Source organism: Argiope bruennichi, chromosome 8 (assembly GCF_947563725.1).
Source record: "Argiope bruennichi chromosome 8, qqArgBrue1.1, whole genome shotgun sequence".
Taxonomy (NCBI): domain Eukaryota; kingdom Metazoa; phylum Arthropoda; class Arachnida; order Araneae; family Araneidae; genus Argiope; species Argiope bruennichi.
Genome location: NC_079158.1, coordinates 70,592,118 through 70,607,795, shown reverse-complemented (window position 1 = coordinate 70,607,795; position 15,678 = coordinate 70,592,118). Strand labels below are relative to the sequence as shown.

Below are 15,678 nucleotides of genomic sequence, written 5' to 3'. Positions count from 1 at the left end.
CTGCTAAATAATTTTTAAACAAGAATTTATAGAGAATATATTTCTAGGTTTTCAATGGTAATTTCGATGACAACTCTGAAGTGAAGCATGTCTTCAAACGCCCATTTGAAGCTAGGTTTGTTCGACTGGAGCCATTGTCATGGGAAACTAAAATATCCCTTCGTTTAGAACTATTAGGGTGCTCAGAAGGTAAATAACATAAACGATTTCTGAAAATAGATTTAATGTAACAAGAAGCATATTGTTATTGAAATAGTTCGGTGAAGAAGATAGCAGCGAATGTTATATAGCAAGCTGGATAGAGAGCAAATGACTCTTTATTCCATGAATATTTGTGAAAACACAGAAGGCAGATTACAAAAACGGTATCAACATTGAGCGATCATAACTTGTCATTTCGATTTGCAAGCTTAATTCCAGATAAAGATTTATTCCCCGTGTAAGCACCTCGACTTTATATAGTCTCCATACAAGGTGTGACGTCATATGGAATTATCCAGAAAACATCCTGCTATCTACACCCTAAGAGAGATATAGCACTATATACCATCCCTTTGCAGAATTGTCCGATTCGGGATCCTGAAACGAACAATATGATTCTTTTCTTATTGAATAACGATTCTTATATGTTACTAAACTTGCATATCTTAAGCAATATATCAACCAGACAGTTTTTTACTCATTAATAACTAAAATTTGTTTTTTATATATTTTATAGATATTTTCAATAATTTAAAAAAAAAAAAGAACATTTTTTTAAAAGTTATATTAATTTTGGTGGTTTTAATAATTATTTAAAAGAAATTAACTAATATCTGATGTTTGCGTAAACCTGGGTGTTATAGGGTTATAATGAAAAATATTTCATTACTATTATCTTTAACTACTGAATTAGCATTATGAAAGTATTTATATGCTTTTTAAACGAAGCTGATGAATGGTGAATAAGGAAGATTGTCACTGTTTAATGCTTGATATGCATCATTATATTCATCAGCATATTAGAGTATATTAAGCCTATGAAATTTAGGATTTCAATTTGTGTTTTCTAATACGCACCAATTTTTAAATATTTAATTTTACATATGTAGTTGTATTTAAAAATAACCATTAAAAAAATTTAAACATTTCAAATTATTAAAAACATTATTTCCTAGTAAACTGTTAATCTTTTTTCACGTTCTGGAGCAATATTTTAAATCGTCAAAAGAAAGTAAATAAAATATTTTATTATATCACCTTCCGATATAGAATAATCCACCGATACAGAATGATCCAAAAAGAAAAGTAAAACTTTATTACTGGTGACATAAAAAAAGTAGAAACATATCTTTCTATAAACTCCTATTACAATTTGTAACCAACAAATACTTTTAAAATATTTTCTGCGTTCGCTTTCATTTGTTACAAAATTGTTTGCGAAACGCAGGTGATAATTCATATCATGAAATATAAATGAAATCATAAAAGGATTATAGTTATTTTTAGAAAACGATAAACTTTTATTTGGTTTTTTAAACCTGAATGATGTACCAATAACACTAAAATTAGAATGTTTTTCCTTTAATCAGAGAGAAGTTAAAGTTAATCTTAAATTCATTCGATTGTCTAAGCTTCTTATTCATTTTTTTCTTACTAAAATCCAACTAATAAGTTACTATTATTGTAGCTTTAACTCCACCTACACCTTATGAAGAAGAAGAAGAGGAAAGAGGAGGTAAACATTAAATCTTTTCTATTACTGTACAAATATTTTTATGCTTTTCAATATTTGGCATTTTTCATGCATATTTTTATTATTTTTTAAGGTACTTGTTTATTTTTACGTCCCCCGCGATAAATCGACAAAATCTGCAAATCGCTGCCAACCATCTTGCCGAAATCTTGACATTTTATGTATAATATAGTTTGTAATGTAACGATTTTGGTATAAAAAAATCCCCGTTATGTCGACGATCTTGGTATAATCTGAAAATCGGCAAGTAATCTCGAGATCTGAAAAAATAACTAACTACTTTTTAATACATTTTTATTTAATTTCACTGGTTCCGTGCTCATTAACATGGAATTCTGTATTTGATTTTGCATTCACTTCTTGATGAAACAGAAATTTCAAATTTTAAACACTTAAGTTTTCTCGCTGATGATATATTATTTATAAATTTTCAGAAACTTAGTTATAAATTTATCAATTAATCTAAATAAGTTTTGATTTTGTACTTTTGGTGCATTATGAATTTGAGAAAAATTTATTTCCAACATTCCATTATATTCATATTAATGAATTATAAATTAAAAACTGAAGTGTACAAATTTTATAAAGTCTACTTTTCACACGCTAATAAAAATGTTTTTTTAATTCATTTTTTTAAAAAATTATTCCAATATTTATAGGCTATTAAACAAACAGGCAATTTTTATACAAACGTTTTTCAAATGCAATTGTTATTACGAATTATAACAGTTATTTAAATTTTTTTAAGACAATTATGTCTCTGTATCAAACGAAGTTACCAGAATTAATTCTTCAATGCATATACCCTTTTTGAGCCTTAGCAAATGCACAGGGTCGTTTTGGCGCCAATTTATCAGGCACGTAATCCTTATGTTACTATTTGTATGAAAATAAAATATAATCAGAGTATATAAATCCTTTTTCATGCAAATATGCTCTATTTTAAGACACAAAAGAGATTTTTACTAAAACAAATCAAAAATGAACTTAGCCTAACCTTTTTTTTTTCGCAATTATTCTGTACTGTTTCCTTTCTCTCCATTCCATTTATATATTCTATATTTCATATATTTCATCTTTTCCCATTCTATTCTATTACTCTTATAGTAAATAGTTTTTACTGCATAAAAATATTGAAAAAATCTAAATTTTACATATAGTCACATTTGAAATTTTTTCGAAAAAAGAAACTTAAACATACAACTTCAGAAATTCATAATCCTTTCCTTTTTATATACATACTCAAAAAAGATACTTTTCTCATTTCTTACTCAAAATAAAAGGAATTTTTTGAAATAAATTTTCTGTTTAAAGTAAATTTATTCATATAATAAGAAAATGCATTATATATATATAAGGATACGCTGCTTTTTTCTCAAACAGAAAAAAAACTTACGATTAAATTTTCTAGAATATTTAGAATCTGCGTTTTGATACGTTTCTATATCCTGATCTTTTACCAAAATTTCTTCAATATCTGAAGAATCTGAGTCACCAATTTCATTATCAGTAGGTATACTTGCGGAAAGATCATTGAATCTCTACTCCTCACATCGTATTCTGTAATAGACATAATAAAAGAATATGAAACGCTAGCACAAGCAGGGATCAATTTGACCCCAATATTCGAGTAAAAAATGAGATGCATTGTTTAATTGATTTCTGCTATTCCAATCTTCTTATTCTATCTACCCCCATAAAGATATAGGAAGTAGCAGGTTTCCTAATTTTCCTGTTTAAAAATTCAAGAATTTTTAAACAGAAAAGAAATAATGAAGTATTTAGTAAATAAGATCTAAGTATTTTTTTAGTTTTAGAGACCAGTTTAGAGACCATTATAAGAGTCAAAAGGCATGCAATTTAATAGTGACACTTTGTTTCTATGCGTGATATTGCAAAAATTTCATTGATGTATTCTCAATTTTTTGAGGCAAAAATCTGCGTATGTTTATTTAAAATGCTTCTGAAAATTTTCAATTTAGAAATTTTTCGTTTATTTTTCTTTATTTTTACTCTAAATTAAACCATTTGTTATGTGTAACAATAAAAACAAGTTGGCACTTCCCTTTAATGTGTTATTTATATTGAAAGTCGGATTTATCAAGTAAAAGTAAGGTGTACTCTCAATTTATTGAGCCACTGTATGTTAACGAATCTAGGAAAGTTCATTCTAGCTAAACATTCATCGACTTAAGTCAATAATTTATCATCCTACGCTGGTTTCGGCAAATCAACATTAGAACACAGCCATCATTCAGCGATCAATTCACGTGTAACAGAAGTTAATGTGCCGTTAACTGAATAAAATGTATTGCTACAGATCTGCAAGATAGACAAATGGGTTTTTGTTTGTTTTTTCTGAGGAAAAAGTATTCCTTCTAAGAAGTGTTTATATAAAAAGATTGAATATATTGTGACAAATATTATCAAAGTTTATTCAATCATTAGTTCAAATTATTACCGCTTAGAAAAGTTCATTTAAAATTATTGAATATGCAGGGTGATCACAAATTATATAGCATATTACGAAATATTATTTAATAAACATAGATGTAGCAAATGCTATTTTGTTATAAATGAGAAAACAAGGAATCGTGTTGTATCTTTAACCGATTTTCGATATTAAACTTTTCGTTCAAGTCCATTATTGCTTCAGCAAATACTAATACTACTCGTTTTGCATTTATTATGTAACTAGCCGCCTTTGGCGACCAGCCGGTTCGCCAATCTTAATGCACATTAAAATTTTAATAATTAAATATTTTATTGAACTCCATTTTAATTGCTTCTTTATTAAAATATTTTAAAAGTTCAAATTTTAATAGTCATATAATTCACATAATATTATAAAGGCCTTCAGCCATAACGTAAATGTATCTCTCTAATTTTCTATGGGCACTAAAGAATATTTTTTCTTAATTTATATAATATCTCAAGAAGTTTTCAACAAACTTTTCTCAGATTCATCATGAACAGATCGATTAATTAACAATGTTTAGTTTTAAGTGCATCAAACACTAAAAAAAATAAACAGAATCGTTTGAAATAATCTGTTGAAAACATATTAAGTCTCCAAAACCAAGTCCGCATCTGTTGTCAACAATCAGAACACAATGCGCATGCGTGAATTTTCAACGCCAATTATGGTAACGCAAATGGGTGAATTTTCTACGCTAGTTGGGGTAACGCTATGCAGATTAGAAATTTTTAATTTCCTTTATTCTGTTTTATTTTAATTCAAAAGTACTTCAGAATGAATCTGAAAGATCGATTAATTAACAATGTTTAACTTTAAATGGATCAAACCTTAAGAAAATAAACAGAATCCTTTGAAATAATCTGCCGAAAATTTCTTAAGCCTATCCTCTTTAGCGTGGGAAAAAAACAGAAGCCTTACTCAATTGGCGGTGGGGAAATGAAAAGAATTTTTTGGAGGGAAAGTTTTTTTTTAATTAATAATTAAAGTTCTAATTAAAAATTCAAAAAAAGGGATCCCAGGTGCACATTTCCGACCTCCAAGGTATATATGTGCCAAATTTGGTAGCTGTAGGTCGAACGGTCTGGCCTATAGAGCGCCAACACACACACACGCACACACATTGAGCTTTATATAAGTATAGATTAAAAGACTAAAATTTTCATTTCAACATTTTTAGTTTTTTTTTAAATAAAACTTTAGTCAGTGGTTTTCTTACAACATAATTTTAATATGTTATAAACATAGTTTATTTAGGTATATGGTTAGTATGTTTATGCTTTGTACATAGTTATGTTGTATAAAACATAATTTACACATAGTTTTGTACTGTACAGTGTTGTACCTCTGACCTGGGGAGAGGGGGGTATTGTTCCTTTGGGTTGAATTTATTATGAAAACAAAATGAAAGAATGGTTTAATCAGATAGAACAGTAAGACAACTATTTTTGATTAAAACTTATGTTTTAAAACATAAGAACAAATCTTTAAAAGTTTTTATAGTTTTTAGTGGATTTTTTCATTTTAAAATATGATGATTTAGGAAACATTTTACTCTATTTTATAGCTTTCAAAAATCTACTAATCTTTTTAGAATTCATATTTTTCAAAAAAAAAATTAGCTCGACGTTTGTAGCTACTTTTTCTTGCACTTTTGCCACTCATATTTATTGAGCACATTGCCACTTCTGAACATTTTATTTCAGGTAAAATCCCCTTCTGGCCAATAACAACTACTACTCCAGCTCCTAAAGGTAAGCATCAAATAAATATCAACATCGATAAAGTCAAAAGAAAATAATTGTCAAAAAAATTATTTTTAGCAATTGAAATTAAATTATTTTTAAAAAAATTTCCTAGAATCTAATCAACTGAAATATCCTATTAGCAATGAAGTAAAAATATTTTTTGTGATTTATTCATTTATTTTCTGATGGCTTTCTCTTTTCATATGATGCATGAAAGAATTTATTCCTTTTAACATTTTTTCTATCTATTTACATTAAATTTCCATTACCATTTTTATTATACTTTTAAAATGTAACTCTCGAATAAGCTCAAATTTCTAAATCATTAACAAAATACAATGATTCAAGCAATTTCTTCATTATTTTTAGAATAATGCTTTAGAATAACCCTAGACTTAACTGCTAAAATAATTGTTTTTGTTTTTCCACTAAAATTATTTTATTCGCTTATGAAACTTTATTTTGTCAGAATGTCTGGAACCAATTGGTCTTGAAACCGGAGCTCTATTAGACAGCCAATTATCTGCATCCAGTAGTTTTAGTTCAGCTTTTACGCCAGAAAACGCTAGATTGGGATCTGACTCAGTGTGGTCCGCAGCTGATTTGGATGAAAACCAGTACTTACAGGTAAAATTACTTTCGCCATTTCTATTAATAAACTATTGACTTATAGTTTTCAGGATCCACATAAAGTAATTAAAAAAGGAAAAGAAAACTTGTACTAACAAGCTCAGATTTTTTTTCATTGTCACATACTTTTATTTTTGTTTTCAGATGAAGAATTCAATATGACAAGAATAAATTTGGTTATAGCCTATGGCATCGTATAAGGGATTAAAAAGCTTATCCATTCAATTTTTTTTCAGCTTCAGCATCGCTGGTTACCTAGGACTGCAGTAGAACTAAAAGAAAATTTACTTCTTTGTTTGACTAATTAAAAATCTTATTGCTCAAGAAGGTATCAAACCGATGCATTGAAGTAACGAAAAATACCTACCCAAGAAAATAAAAAACTTTGGTACAGCCAGATAAAAACAACAATTAATTCTTTTTTCTAATCGAGTCAGGACTTAATGATGATTCTGAAAAATAAGTAATTTTCCATCTAAACTCTAAAGATAAACAAAAAAATTCTAATTAAAAAAAATCTTATACATTTTTATTTAATGTTTGAAAAAAAAAAGGAAAATTTGTTATCGTTTTTTAACTGATTTTCTAATATGCGATAAGTTTTAAATTTTGTGAATTTGTATTTCCACGATAATACATTGTTTTAAAGTTAAAGTCATTTATCAATTGCATATATTGATCCAGTTAAATTCTGATTTCATACAAGTGGTGCCATCTCCTAGTGACTTAAAGAAGATAGGATTTACAATCCCATGATATTTATAATAATTCATTATAAATTGAAGACTAAAATGTTGAAAACGATTAAAATAAAATAATTTTTATTTTTCGATATACAAATGAAAATGTATTTTTAAAGACAGTTTTTATTAACTTTTTATGCCATTTAAGAAGTTCTAAACTCAGAAAAGTTAACAAGAGATTGTGTTAATGAAATTTTTAAAAAAATGCCATAAAATATATAACACCTTTAAAAAAATAACAATCCAGAATTCTTTTAGGAAGAAGTAACTTGTGTAAAAACCCCATTTACGTTTAGTGAGCAATAATACAATGTATTTTTTTCTCATGAACTATTAAAAACCGTATGAACTTGACTCAATCTTAAATCCTCATTACTCTAGGTGGACTTTCTAGACGAAGCAAATGTAACTGGTATCATCACGAAAGGAAGAGAAGATATCCCACAATGGGTCACGGCTTACACTCTATCATACAGCAACGACGGGGAAACATGGAACAAAATTACAAAGGATGATGGCTCGACTGTAAGTTTGACACTTTTTATTTTAATTAACCACTGATTGCGCCATTTTTACTCACTCTTGTAATTCTCCCTTATTAAGTAATTGTAAGCATGGAACAAAATTGCAAAGGATGATGACTTGGCTGTACGTTTAGTACTTTTTATTTTTTCTGACGCCCTATTTAACTCACACTTGTAAATCACATTTATTACGTAATTGGATTATCCACTCTCTACAATAATTAAAATAAAGTAATGAAAGAGTCATCAAATAAATCAGAATGATAAGCTTAAATTATGGCAAAGAATGTAAAAATTATTTCATAATTTTTTTTCTCCTTGAAATTATTTCAAAGAAATATTTTTTGGAAACATTTGCACAATATAGCCCAAGTTAATGATCGCTCTATATAATCTTTATATTTGTGTAAAATTTTAAGATTATATAAATTTAAAAAATGGTGTAAGAAATATTTTCTTTAAAACTGTATTTTAAAAAAATATATTTACTTTTGAAAAGAGAATATTTACACCAGGCAACTAGTTTCATTTATGGATATTCGAAAGAAGTTTGTAAAATAATTTACACCAAAATATTTATTGTATCAGAATGAAAAATGGCAATTGAATTTCTCTTTCTTAAGTGGTAAAAGTAATATTCATTATGATCAAATTGCACTTAATCATATTAAATCGTAATAAAAGAGAAAAATTTGGGATGTAAGTACAAAAAGCTTAAATCAAAAGAAGATTTTTGAAAGCTTGAAGAGGGAACTGTTTTCAACTGATACATTTAGTTAGTCTATTAGCGTGTCGTTGCGCAACGCTAATAGACTTTTTTAACATTTCCATAATTCATTGCAATTAAAAGAGAAATGCAAAGTTCTCAAACAAAGCATTCAAGAAGTTTAACAAAAGCAACAAGTTGGCACATCCGTACACATTTTATTCCTTTCAAAAGCCAGAGTTCTCAAAGCCTTCAAGAACATTTCGCACAAAACGGCATTAAACATAGGTGTGTTTGTGGTAAATAATATAGAAGCTATTGCTGCAACACCAGACCCCCCAAATGGCCATGAAAGAGCCTTCATTACCACAAAATTCAATCTGGAAACAGAGAGGAGTGTTCAAAGGCTGTTGTAACCAAGGAAGAGCAATTAAAGGAGTAGAAAGGGCGTGAAATGGTGAAGGAACTGCGTAATCAGAGAAGTATTACATTGTTTTCATGCTAATTACAGAACTGCAGTGGATGAAAGTGCAGTGGAGGAACCAATATATTTGGATTAGAAAATACAAGATTAAACTAATTTAATTTGAAATAAATAGTTAGTTTTATTCTTTTTGGTGCTATTGCTATAGTATGAAGATCTTATTTGAATACAACTATGCCCTTTTAAATAATTTATTAGCAAACAAACATTTAAAGCTATTTTTTTAATAAAATTATGTACATTATGATAAATATTGTAATTTGGCTACTCTAATGTGCTGTGCTATCAGTTCATTTCATAGAAAGGGTATTTTCATTTATTTGGATTTTTCAATCATACTGTAGCAGTTGCATTACTCTTATATTCTCTTTTGGATACTAGATGGTGATGCCTGATTAGGTCATCCCATATGCCATCCCATAGTGCACTGCGATTGTAATGAGAATGAAGTGATATGCTGTTCTGTTAAGCTGCGCGCTTCAATGTCTTGTCTTGTCTTTGTGTTTGTTTAGTGTGAATGTGGTTATTAAAAGAAATGTTTCTGAAACCATACATCCTGTTGCTTCCATCTGCACGGATCATAATAATCTACACTCCACCACATTGGCGTCCAACGAAAAAGAATTGCTGGTGAAATGAAAGTGAAGTCGTCCCGACGATCACAAGAAAATTTTCCCGTCACCACATTGGCGTATCATCCTGACACAGAATCCCGGGAATGGTTCATCATTGTGTTTCAGTGAAATGATGAAACGAAAGTGAAGTCGCCCCTACGATCACAAGTAAATTTTCCCGTCCGTAGTAAATTATGAAATGTGTCGTCCTGACAGAAGTTATAATTTTTCTCATCCCGAGAACGTGTCACTCTGACACATGTCATTTTTCTCATCCCGTGAATGGTCCATCATTGTGTTCCAGACATCAGTCCTCAAAAATGAATCAGCGTCTGCGTGTACGTGGTTTTTCAAATTTACATCACGGAAAAAATCATCAGTTTTGTCTTGGTTGTTTCTGTCCATACCTTTCTCTGACAGGAATTATAACACTTATGCATTTTTTGTTGTTTAACTTCAATATCATCCTGCATTTGTTTCGTTGAAATACAAAATTCCTTCTTGTTTGAACACAAAGATTCTTCGTTGTGAAATGTTTTCATACTGTTTAATATTTAATAATTTATAAGTTACGTCTGTTTTTATAGCATATTCATCGTTGCAAGTTTATATATTGAAATATCTGTATTGTTTTGTTATTTGATCTCAATCATTGAAAGTGCGTAAGAACAAATCTTTTAAATATTAAGGTATTCTATATGGTGAATTTCAAGTTGTTGCTGTATTTCTGCATTTTATTTAAGCACGAATTAATTTATCGTACTTGATATATTTCTTATCCGTAAGTTTGCGAACCGAAACTAAAACTGTCTGTTCTCGTTTTCTGATAACATTTTATGTGCCCTTGAGCGATGCGTCAAGTCTCATTAAGAATTCATAAGCTCAGTCGCTCTCAAAGTGATTAGTCTAAACAAGTATTGAATATGATTTCTTTTTTCAGCTGTATGGTATTTTGGTATTATGATAAACTGTTCTGATAGATTTTTTTCCAGTGTAATGATTCAGCATATACCATCTTTTAATCGTAAAAAATGTGCAATTTTATCTCTGTTTCTTAAAATGTTATTTTTATGGTTAATAATTCTTAAAGCTAATTCTTTTTCAGTACTTACACAAATTTAATAGCAGTTGTTTGCTGTATCTGCTTTTCTTTTATTAAGTGTGTATATATACTTGCAGTTAAAATTAATTATCGAAATATTTTGAACTTAATTTCTGTCTTTATGTGTGGCCTTTCATCTACAATATAAAATCAAAGTTGTTTTGAACATAATTATTTTTTTCCATTGCTGAAAATATATTTATCTCCTATCTGATTATTATTATTATTTTGCATTATTAAAAGTATTGGAGATTTAAATAAGTGGTTTTTTGCCTACTTTATTGATTTTTTTGTAAATTAAAAAAAGAGGATAAGTGTGTAACTGATCCTTCATATTCAAGTTTTCTTGTTTAACTTCCTATCTCATTTCAATAATCAAAAATGGCTTTTCTATCTACGGAGGAAAATATCCAAAATGACACCACCTCCCCGAGACGGTCTTCAGTGATGTAGGGGGAGGATGTAGCAGTTGCATTACTCTTACCTTCTATTTTGGATACTAGATGGCAATGCCTAATTAAGCCATCCCATAGTGCACTGCGATTGTAATGAGACTGAGATGATATGCTGTTCTGTTACGCTGCGCACGAGAATGTCTTGTCTTGTGTTTGTGTTTGTTTAGTGTGAATGTGATTATTAAAAGAAATGTTCCTGAAAACGTACTTCCCGTTGCTTCCGTCTGTAAGGATCATAATAATGTACATTCCACCACAATATATATTTATTTCCGGTTTACGGTTCTTTTCATTCAAAGGAGATAAAATATTTGCATTGGAAAAAAATATGTTTCAAAAAATGAATAACCTGTATTATTTTCCTAAAATTGTTGTTTATGGCATCAAAATACTTATTTTCAGTAAACATAACATATAATATAAGAATTAAAAAGAAATGAAACATGCCAATTGTTTCAAAATAACCCATCAAATCAAAATTTATTCAGAATTTACAGTAGAATCCTTTTCAGAATGTTTTTCAATAAATGAAATTTAATCAAAGTTTTCATTAGAAAAACTAGTTTTTAAGCTCAAAAAGCGAAAATGTTGAAAAATTGCAAAGGACCTGTTTATACTCGCCGGGAAATGTTCATTCTTACGACCTCCTTGCACGTTCTTTTGAGTTGCTCGAACTTACCGGGTACATTTCACATTTACCACTTTAAAAAACATTGCTCATTTAACAATTTAAAGTGAAAAAGTATTGTTTAATTTCTTACTATAGCGTTTGTCATTTTTTAGACTTTACTTATTTTCTTCAATATTTTTAATATTCATTTTAACTTATAGAGCATTAAATAATATTAAAGCAATATGGATACTGCATGTAGGAGTTATTTTTGTCTTTCCAGGAATTTTCCGCCAATTATGATCAATTTTCTGAGGTTACAAATGAATTACCAGCGACGGTTCGTTTACGATATTTACGAATCAAGCCAACAAAATGGAAAAATTGGATTAGTATGCAAATTGAAATCTTAGGTTGCCATCGACCTTTGCGTAAGTATTGTTTTTGTGCATAAATATGTTATGCCTGTTGACGCATATTTTATAAACAATCTTCTATGATTCAAAGGCCATTAAACCTTTTTGGTCCAGTGATTTCATATAGTGCAATTAGAATAATCTGTTTTTATAGTATTCTACTTTTAATTTGGACTGGAGATGGTCTAGATAACAAAAGGATCTGGAAGATGGTTTGATTGAGTCTAATTGACAAAAGGATCTGGATGTAAATGAATAATTAATTAATAGATTTAATTATTTTTAATGTAATTTATTAATTAATCAGTATAAAATTAATGATTTAAACATGAAGCATTTCTGATTTTTTAATAACAAATATCACTTTCAACCGTAAAGGATTGGCGCATTTTAGTAATCATTTAAATCAAGAATTATTCTCTAATATTTTGAATAATAATTTAATTAATATTTCTAATTAAGTTCTTGTAAATTAATAGATAATTATTGTGCAGTGAGGGCAGTTAGTATAGTACAGCTTGTTGTGAATGAATACTAAAAATGGAATGACTTCAGTATGTCTTCAGCATGACTGAAACTTTAAATATAAAAAACAAAGTGTGTGTTTTTTGTCAGAAAAATTCCTTTGATGCCGGAAAATTTGACCATATTTTATTTTTTAAATTCTATCGAATAGTTTTCCAGAGTTTTTTTTTCTGCCATATCATGAAGGCTGAATCTTATTACCAAAATACGCGGTTAAAGAAGCTTATGTGTTTTATAATTCTTTACTCCTTAGACAATGCATTACATGTTATGATTTTTATTGATATTTTTATCTTTTCATTTTAATAAGCTTGCCGCGAGCCACTGGGTGCTGACGATGGAATAATTTCAAATTACCAGTTAACAGCTTCATCGAAGTTCTCGGACTTAAAGTCAGCCTCCCATGGACGACTTTCATCTTTTAGCTCTTGGACACCAGCGAAGTATGACAAAGATCAATACCTGCAAGTAAGTGTCTTTGAGAAAAAAAAAACTCTTATAAATCCGGCTTTAACAATGCAATACTGCGAATACTTTCCAATTTTGGACCCTAGATAGTTTGTAACTTAGTGGGGCGAGGTGTTAATATACGAGTATTAAATTTCAGATGCTTGACATTTGCAATACAAGGTTTCACGGTGGTTGTCTGACTTTTAGACCTGATTCAAATAACCTCTAGAGCATTCATAGAAAGCAAACTGTTTGTATGGACGTAAGGCTACATTGAAAGAATAATTTTATTGCTTTTAATAAGATACATAATCATATTGTTAAGAAAAATATTCGCCACACACAAAATTCTGTAAACTCATTAGGTTCTTTGCAGTGGGGATAGGATGATACTGCCAACATGATTTAATAACAAATACCCAGACGCCGAAACACAGCTGAGAGGTACTCAAGCAATATACAGCAATACTTAGAACAAACAGTAGCCAACAAATAGTAATTGATAGTAAACAACTACAACAGCACTCAAAGCTGCCAGACACAACAAAGACAGATCGTGCCTAGAACCAAAGCACGTATTATGCCGATAGGAATCTAGTGAGCTTCACGTCTATGGTAGGAACACCACAGTTGTTTTCTCTATTCTTCCTAGTCTGCTAGCGCTGGTAATTGTTTTTGCTACAGGTACGGTTCCAACCCTATTCATTGTTTTTTTCTATGGAGAACCAAGGTGGTAACATATTTGAAAATTTTTAAATTTTGTCACTGTGATTATAACTATCAGAATTTAACTGTTGTATTTGATTCTTCAGCGCATACTTCAAAATACCTCGGAGAGTGGTGGTCTGGTGGTAAGGTCTCGGCTTGTGAGCCGTAGGGTTTCAGGTTCGAAATCCGATTTCACCGAAGAACCGTCGTGTAAGGGGATCTGTTGCACGTTAAATCCATCATGCCAAACGTCCTCCCGCTGGTGTGGTGTGGCGTGGAGAGGGGGTGCCAGCTCAGGTGTCGTCCTCATCATCTGACCGCGGTTCAAAATTACGAGGTCCGTCCCAAAATAGCCCTAAAGTTACTTTACAACGGTACGTTAATATAACTAAACTAAACTAAACTCAAAATACCTTGAACCAAAATTTTATTCCGCTCTTCTGAATGCTCTTATAGTTTTGGTCTCATAAATCAGGATAGTTTTTTTTTATAATTACCCTGTATATAGATTTTACATATATCGACAATAAAGCAATATTCAATGAGTTACTTTGTTGCTTTCAAATCCACCATTCACAGACTCCCCACCTACCCATTCATTTTTTTACCCAGACAGAGTGAATTCCCAACAAAAGAGGAAAGACACTCCTTCCAGAATTTCTCTTTCTAGGAATTACTCTCACGCACTATGGCCTTAAGTCGTCCCAGTAACCGTGTAGATGGAACAAAATTGTTAGAAAACTATGCATAGCATCCGTAAAGAAAAGATTTATTCGAGCTATCCAACTAATATTTACTAGAAAAGAGAGACTTAGATTCTCTTTTCCGCTTTTTTAGGAGTGTGTTCGGTCATTCAAATTCTTTAGCGAATACAATTTCTTTGATTCGAATAAATGTCTTCGGTTTTGCATGCATTTGTCTTGGGTTTTGCATTGAACTTTCATCAGAATGTTTCACTTGAACAAAAGGTCTTCTGAACAAAACCATTCTAGAATGCAAATGTTTTTCTTTTCTCTAATAAAAAAAAACTCCAACTTTTTTTATCCGTACGCATGTAAATGTTGCAGGAATTGTGAGAACGGAAAAAAAAGCAGACTTTAAGTAGCAACTGGAGATTTATTTTATGGAAAAGATCAGAGGCGGATTTCGGGTTAGGCAGCTGCCTATACTAAAGAACAATTACGTGGATTAAAAATTTTATTATCCTACTTATCAAATAAATAAATTTGAAAGAAAAGCAAACTCTTAGTTATAAAATATTAGGAAAACAATGTGTGGTCAAATTACTTAATTACTTTTTCTAATATGTAGGATGGCCATGGTGGCCTGGTGGTAAGGTCACGGCTTCAAACCTGAGGGTTTCAGGTTCGAGAACCAGATTCCACCGAAAAACTGTCGTGTGAGCGGGTCTGGTGCATGGTAAATCCGTAGAGGTCACACGTCCCTCCGTTGTTGTGGTGTAAAAGTTTGAAAAGGGAGTGCTAGCTCATGTGTCTTCATCTGATCGCGGTTCAAAATAACGAGGTCCTGTCCCAAAATAGCCCTATTGTTGCTTTTTAAAACGGGGCATTAATATAAAACTAATCTGTAATTATTTATTAACCTGTTATGCCATTTCGCATAACAGGTAAAATCTATAAACAATATTTTTGATGTTTTGTTTGTCAGCATTTTATTAGATATTTATTATCTTTTACAGTAATTTGGTAACTTGCATTTGAAAAAAAAATATTAATAATTATGAAAAATATT

General features: G+C 30.0%; 1 protein-coding gene across 2 annotated transcripts in view; it reads left to right on the top strand.

The window, feature by feature from the left end:
- LOC129981119 (uncharacterized) overlaps positions 1-15,678 on the top strand; it is a 472,677-nt gene that overhangs the window by 302,959 nt on the left and 154,040 nt on the right. For both annotated transcript variants that reach the window (XM_056091801.1, XM_056091800.1), the window contains 7 exons: positions 48-189; positions 1,670-1,717; positions 5,918-5,965; positions 6,429-6,586; positions 7,714-7,857; positions 12,111-12,258; positions 13,079-13,236. In XM_056091801.1, the coding sequence (XP_055947776.1) occupies positions 48-189; positions 1,670-1,717; positions 5,918-5,965; positions 6,429-6,586; positions 7,714-7,857; positions 12,111-12,258; positions 13,079-13,236 (846 nt within the window). The remainder of the gene's footprint in view (positions 1-47; positions 190-1,669; positions 1,718-5,917; positions 5,966-6,428; positions 6,587-7,713; positions 7,858-12,110; positions 12,259-13,078; positions 13,237-15,678) is intronic.